Here is a 7,468-nt window from a genome sequence, read left to right on the forward strand (position 1 = left end):
TAGAGGGAACAGCCAGACTAGGGTAGTTCTCATCAACAAATGCAATGGGGGAGTGTACAGTCTGCCCAGAGGTGGACTCAACAGCACACTCATAGGCAGAGAGAGAATCCTGCCTAGATGAAGAGAAGCAGAAGATGCACCATTGGAGGCTACATCCTGCCTGATATGGCAGTTGGTGCATGGTTGGAGCGTGTGGTCAGCCTAAGGAAAGATGTGATAGGAGGTGCATGGGTACAAGTTACTGGCAGACTAAATGAAGATCTAACATTTATGCCTGGGTAGAGGATCCAGCCTGACTAGCGGAGAACAAGGCAGAATATGTATGCTGGCAAATTTAGCCATCTGAGGGGAGTAGGAGCATCCTTAGAAAAGGACCAATGATCAGCAGATGACATATGCAAGGAAAGAGAATTTAGACAAGGAGAATACTAACAGTTGGAAAATGGGGGCAGGCTGCAGCCAGATTATGAAAGAACATGTCAAGATATGCATTGGTGCAGAGAGATGCCAGGTTCTTGGAGGACTCTGCATGAAGTATAAGATTGGAAGACACACCCAGCCTAAAAAAGCCTTCAGCAACAGTTGCAAGATAGAGGTTACACTTAGTCTAAAGAATGGCCTAGAAGTATGTGCTTAGGTGGTGGGAGTATCCTACATAAGATAGAAGCTGCAGGAGATGCATGGTTGGAGGTTGCATCCAGGCTGTGGAAAGGAATGGCAGGAGGTATACGAATAGAGAGGAAATTAGCTTGGGGGCATAATTGGGAGGTGGTGCATGGGTGGAGTGAGCATCCATCCTAAGGGAGAAGAACATAGCAGGAAGTGCATGGCTGCAAGTTTCAACTAACCTAATAAAGCATCTGCGCAAGTGATGGGTGTGTAAAGAGAGCATGCAGACTAGGGAAGGCTTTAGCAAGGCAAACATGGGGGAGTGAGTAGGTAGCTTAGGGGAGGCTCTAGCATGAGTTGTACGACTGAATGTCATAGTAAGGCTAGAGAAGGAAATGTAGGAAATGCATAGATGGAAAAAACATTAAGCCTAGAAGACAAGGAGAAGGTGTATCAGAGGAGGGAGCTTGCAGCCAAGAAGACACCTAGAAGTTGGCACATGGGATCATAGTGGAACATAACATGAGGTGCATTTGATGCAGGGTGCAGTGAGAATCAGGGAGAACCTGGCAAGAAGTGCATGGGTGAAGGGAGCAGCCAGCATAGGGGATGACTCAGCAGGAGGTGCAAAGATGGTGGTGACATTTAGCCTAGAGGAAGACCTGACTGTGTATGCATAGGCAGAGGGAGTAGCCTGCCTAGAGGAGAACCTAGAGGAGATAAATGGATAAAGATTACATCTAGCCTAAAGGTGAGCATGGCTAGAGGATCATAAGCGGAGGGAGCATGCCCACTAGGAGAGGATTTGTCAGGATGTTCAAAGATGGAGGATACACATAGGGGATGACCTGAAGTACTAAGACAGGTGGAGGTAAAATTCTGACTAGGAGAAGAGGCACAGGAGATCCATGGTTGTAATATGTAGCCACTTAGGGAAAGACTGGCAATAAACACATGGGTTGAAGGAGCACTCAGTCTAGGGGAAGATTTGAAAGGAGGTGCATGAATGGAAGAAACATTGATCCTAAGGAAGGACTCAGCAGGAAAGACATGAGTTGAGGGAGTTTCAATCCTTATGAGAGAAATATGCAGAATGGGTGTATGGGTGGCCTAGGCATTCAACCTAAGGCATGATTCAGCAGGACAGACCTGATTGGAGAGAAAACAAATTAATATCAAACTTCTTGGCAAGTCAGGTTTGAAGATTTTAGCCAACCTAGGAAAGGATCAGATAGAAAGTAAGAATGTGGAGGTTGCATCCAAGGTAGGGGAGAACCCAGTAGGTGGTATATGGGCGGATGTGAGNGCAACACCTGCAAAAGCCAGCAGCACATTTCTGATGCCGCCTTCTAGGTCCTCTACGTGGACGAACTCCACAAACCCATCCCAGCCTCTTTGTTTGACTAGCCAGTCCCGTTTTGTCCTTACGAGAACGTCTGTGATACTTTCTGCTAATGGTTCGATGCAGCTTTCTTGGTTTATGCTCTTCAAGTGTTTGGCCACAAAGGCACCAAAAGAAATTAGAGTCACAATCCTGCCCCAGTTTGTTACGCCGTCACTGAAAACATGGACCATCACTCGAGACAAAGATTTGACATCCTCTTCGTTTTTGATGTCCAATTTCCGAAGCATGCCTTGGAAGGCCATCTCGTGGTTGCGCTGCACGCCGTCCCCGACCCGTCGTAGGGTCTCCAGCGCCTTCCTGCTGGCGGCCCCAGACCAGCCCATCCGCTTCGCGTCCTTGGAGCCGGTTGCCTGCTCTCGAAGGTAGCGAGAGATAATCTCCAGGGACTGCCGGTACAACTCGTCCTCCTCCTCCTCTGCTGGGGGCGGCGTCGAGGGGAGTGACCCGTCCGTGCTGGGGCCATTATTGGCCTCCCCGACCAACTCCAACAGAGGCAGGACAGCCGGCTGCTTCCCGAGAGGCTCCGGCTCGTACCCATCCAGCTCCTCCTCCGGAGACATGATGGCGTCGGCGGCTTCCANGCATGAAGCGAAAAGCCTAAGAAAGGATCCAGTAGTAAGTGTATGAGTAGACAGCATCCAGTCTAGGGAAGGATATGGCCAAAGGCCCATGGGTGCAGTCTGCAGTCAGCCTAAACCCCAAAGTTATAGGTGTATTGGTGCAACGTTCAGTGAGCCTAGAGGATATAATATGGAATGAAACAGTGTAAGAAATTCTAGTATAGAAGAAGGCTAAGCAGGAAGTTTATTTATTTATTTTTTTAACAGTAAGTATTTGTTTTATTGATACACTAGGCTTAGACCTGTGTTTAACAAGCAAGCCTAATAATAGCACCATGGTCAGACTCTAGCCTGCTTTTCCAAGCCATCATTTTACAATTTATTAAGCAAACAAGGGATCAAATGTCTCGCATCCACCCGATGTGATCTTTTTATACACACATTGGTAATAAGTCCCCCATTTTGAACAGCTGAAAATCTTTTAGTAAAAGCTTTAAAGATGAGCTCATGAACTCAGTTTAAATTTCACCAGTTAAATTAAGTCAAATGGAAGAAGGAACTCAATGAGTAGCTACCCAATCAGAGCCTATTATTTGTAAATCATGTGTCTCCCCCACAACCTTAAAACTCCACTTTGACTTAATTATTGAAAACCTGCATAACGAAGTTAATTTCCATTCCTTAACCTCTCAATCCCAGGTTTTCGAAAAAAACTTAAGAAATACTTACCAAAACCAGATAGGAAAATTAAAGCCTGCATAGTGATGAATCAGATTTGTTCTACTACAACCTGGTTGCATACAATTACACCAATTGGTTCTTTACACAATCTAGAAACTGAGCAAGACAAAGTACAAAAGCTGTAAGAAATAGGTTTCTAACTACAGAAGTTGCAAATTTCAAAAGGTATGAAAAAAACTATGTAAATTCAAAACTCTCCTTCCTTTGTTTCAAAGAAATAAACTTTCTGTAAAAATATATACAATTTTTACAGACAAATACATTTACAAGTTTTCTTGTCTTAAAAATTGAGGATATTACGTATTGGTAACTAATTACTGAGCCTTAAGTCAAGTATTCTTGGCCATTACTAGGATAATAAACTAAGAATCATTCAAACCAAGCCAAAGTAGAACAGGTATAAAAGTCCTGAACAGTTGGACTTTTAGATCCATTTTACACAGGTCACTGGTATTGTTAGTGCTTCTAACACTATAGAAAATTAATGAATTTGGTGGGAATATTTAATGAATTCTATGACTAGCCTAGCTACTGGCCACCCTCCTGTTCTAGACAAGGAAATTAAGTCTTTCCACCCTATCAACTTCACTAAATCTAAAAAGTCCTTCTCCATGGCCTCTCAAACAAGTTTGCTTGCTGCTGAACTGAAATTTGCTTCTTTCAGACTGTGACTCTTCCAGGGGGAATACTTTTTCCCATGTATTTATTCTTGTTAGCCATAATCCTCTTGCCACTTGTTTTTCTGGCTAGGCTGCTAGAATAGAACTCTTGGAGATTACAGCCTGGGCAGTTTGAAGTCCAACTTCATAAATACATTTGATTTCACAGAAGTATGTGGTTTTGGTGGCTGGAGTTGGTTAAGAGTCAATTATTGCACTTACAAGGCTATCTTATTAGATATGCCAAACCAGCTCCTACTCCAGCAACACCTGCAAAAGCCAGCAGCACATTTCTGATGCCGCCTTCTAGGTCCTCTACGTGGAAGAACTCCACAAACCCATCCTAGAAAACAAAAAAGAAAAGCACATTTTCAAGTATGGGTTTCTGCTGTCATAAGAACGCTATATACAAATAAAAGATAAATTAAAATACCTAAGGTTCCCAAAACAATGACGAACCAATTATTATTCACTACTGGGATGCAAAAATAGACGTTTCCTGAGTTCTTCAGTTCAGTAAGTGAGCACTCATAATAGTTAAATTTGATTTGATTTTACAGTACTATCTTGGTCATATTAGGATTATCTAGGCAAAGGAATTTTGAAGAGTTCCTGTTATTTAGGTAAAAGACGAAAACCCTTATTCTTATATCCCCACCATCTAAATATCTCAACTGCGAAGAGCAGTCTTTCTCAGCGTGGTTAAAGACATCCTGCAACAGAACCATCTGGGTGTATACTTAAAACGCAGGCTACTCCCCCCCCCACCTAGTCAATTAAAACGAGGAACGTTAGCTATCATCCCCAGAAGACTTTTATTTCTCCATGGTTTGAATCCACTGGTAAGAAGAGTATCCAACTGAATTACAACGAAAATAGCCTACAGAAAACCAAGATTTTTGATACAATTGAAGACCACCAAGCCACTATCCCTAGGGACCCACTACTTAACATCAAGTAACCAGAGGTCCAGGAGTTACAGCCTGGAAACAGTCATACGTCACAAAAACCTTTAGATATTCTCACCTTCTCTAGAAAATCCTTCATTCCATTTCCACTCCAAGCCCCCTTCAACCTTAAAGCAAACTTACCCAGCCTCTTTGTTTGACTAGCCAGTCCCGTTTTGTCCTTACGAGAACGTCTGTGATACTTTCTGCTAATGGTTCGATGCAGCTTTCTTGGTTTATGCTCTTCAAGTGTTTGGCCACAAAGGCACCAAAAGAAATTAGAGTCACAATCCTGCCCCAGTTTGTTACGCCGTCACTGAAAACATGGACCATCACTCGAGACAAAGATTTGACATCGTTTTCGTTTTTGATGTCCAATTTCCGAAGCATGCCTTGGAAGGCCGTCTCGTGGTTGCGCTGCACGCCGTCCCCGACCCGTCGTAGGGTCTCCAGCGCCTTCCTGCTGGCGGCCCCAGACCCTCCCATGGGCTTCGCGTCCTTGGAGCCGGTTGCCTGCTCTCGAAGGTAGCGAGAGATAATCTCCAGGGACTGCCCGTACAACTCGTCCTCCTCCTCCTCTGCTGGGGGTGGCGTCGAGGGGAGTGACCCGTCCGTGCTGGGGCCATTATTGGCCTCCCCGACCAACTCCAACAGAGGCAGGATAGCCGGCCGCTTCCCGAGCGGCTCCGGCTCGTACCCATCCAGCTCCTCCTCCGGAGACATGATGGCGTCGGCGGCTTCCANCGGGAGATATATGGAAAGAGGGAGAATTCAACTAAGGGTATTCCTAGGAGGTGGTGCATGGTAAGGCTGTAGCCATCCTATAGGAGGATTTATTAATATGTTCATTGGTTCCAGTTTCATCCAAGCTTTAATAAGACCCAGCTGGAGGTACGTGATGTTATTGAGCAGCCAAGCTGGGGTAAGTTTCAGCAAAATTTTCAAAGGTGGAAGGTACAACCAGCCAAAAGGAGGACACAGCAGTACTTTCACAGGTGAAGGTAGAATTCTGCTTAGAGGAAGAGGAGAAGGAGATGAATTGGTGGAAGTTGAAGCCAGCCTAAGAGAGGATAAGGCACAAGGTGCACAGATGGAGAGTGCAGCAAGCCTGGAGGACAATCTGGCAGGAAGTGCTTGGGTGGAGGGAAAAACTAGCTTAAGGAAATGAATGGTAGGTGGTACATTGTTGGGGGCTGAATGTGCCCTAGGGAAAAACATGGCAGCAGACACAGGGAAAATCCGAGGAAATTCCCTGAAGAAGGTGCACTGATCAATGTTTCAGCCAGTTCTGGGGCAAACAAAATACGCTGTTCATGGTTTCAGGGTAAAGCCACGGTAGAAGAGTACCCACCAGTTAGTTCATGTGTGGAGAAAACCTTAGATGTTAAATAAGAACATCAGGATGTATATGGGAGGAAGGAGCATTCCTCCACAGGGAGACCTGGAATGAGGTGCGTGTGTATAAGGTGCATCCAGCCTAGCGGTGGACACAGTAGGAACTATATTGTTGAAGGAGCAACAAGCCTATTAGAGGGCTTAGCAGAGGGCTCATGAATGGAGGGCACATCTAGCTTACTGGAGGACCTAGCAGAAAGTACATAGGTGAAGTGTGCAGTCGTAGGAGAGGAGGCCCTGGCAGGAATTTCATGGGATTAGGGTGCAACCAGCCTTGGGGTGAACTTGGCAAGACGTTCATGGGAAGAAAAAGCATCAGCCTTGGAAGAGGTCCACAAGAATATATATGCAAAGAGGGAGTAGTCAGCCTATATGATACCTATCAGCTGCTGCATATGTGTTTGGTGAAGCCAGGCTAAAGGAGAACCCATAAAATGGGGCCTGGGAGGAGGGAACATTCAGAAAATAGGGAGATCTGGCAGGAAGTGTCTAGGGGCACGAAGTGTCAGCACTGGGGGAGGATATCACAGTAGGTGCATGGTGCAGAATGCAACTAGTGAAGGGGAGGATACTCAGGAGATGCATGGTTAGTGGCCACAGCCAACCTATTCGAAGATACAATAGTACAAGTTTGTAAGATGCAGCAAGTCTGGGGGCAGAGGCAGGTGCACATGCATGCAAATTCAGGAAGCCTAAATAAGGATCCAACAGTAGGTGCATAAGTGGAAGTTTCAGCCAGGATAGAGGAGGTCATTGCTGGATATTCATGTTTTAAAATTTCAGACACCCTAGAGGAGTATCAACAAGAAGTGTGTGGTTGGACTCATCATCCAGCCGAAGGCAGTACTAGGCAGGATGTTCATAAGAGGAAAGAACACCAGGCTAGAAGAAGCCCCAGCAGGAAGTACATGGGTACAGTGTGCAGCCAGCCTAGAGAAGGTCCCTGCAAGAAGTGCAGGGATGGAGAAAGCATCAGGCCTGGAAAATGACCAACAGGAGGAGGGATCATTTAGCCAAAGGGAGTTCTAGTCGGTGGAAATGGGGTCAGGTTGAAACCAGACTATGGTAGGACATATTAGGATGTGCATTGCTGACCTTGCTGGAAGTTCATGGTTAAAAGGGGGAGCCAGGCAAGGGAAAGTCTGAATAGGA

At 45.5% G+C, this 7,468-nt stretch overlaps 1 protein-coding gene and 1 pseudogene across 1 annotated transcript in view; both read right to left on the reverse strand.

Annotated features, from left to right (window-relative positions):
* Positions 1-1,836: 1,836 nt before the first annotated feature.
* On the reverse strand, positions 1,837-2,685 carry LOC103610608 (annotated as a pseudogene).
* A 125-nt stretch (positions 2,686-2,810) lies between these two features.
* Positions 2,811-7,468, reverse strand: part of LOC103610609 (induced myeloid leukemia cell differentiation protein Mcl-1 homolog) — a 19,366-nt gene continuing 14,708 nt past the window's right edge. The window contains exons 2-3 of the mRNA XM_008594741.1: positions 5,066-5,658; positions 2,811-4,317 (exon numbers count right to left, since the gene is read on the reverse strand). Of these exons, the coding sequence (XP_008592963.1) occupies positions 4,201-4,317; positions 5,066-5,658 (710 nt within the window). The 3' untranslated portion in view covers positions 2,811-4,200. The remainder of the gene's footprint in view (positions 4,318-5,065; positions 5,659-7,468) is intronic.

The sequence above is a fragment of the Galeopterus variegatus genome, unplaced genomic scaffold (assembly GCF_000696425.1).
Source record: "Galeopterus variegatus unplaced genomic scaffold, G_variegatus-3.0.2 Scaffold11412, whole genome shotgun sequence".
NCBI lineage: Eukaryota > Metazoa > Chordata > Mammalia > Dermoptera > Cynocephalidae > Galeopterus > Galeopterus variegatus.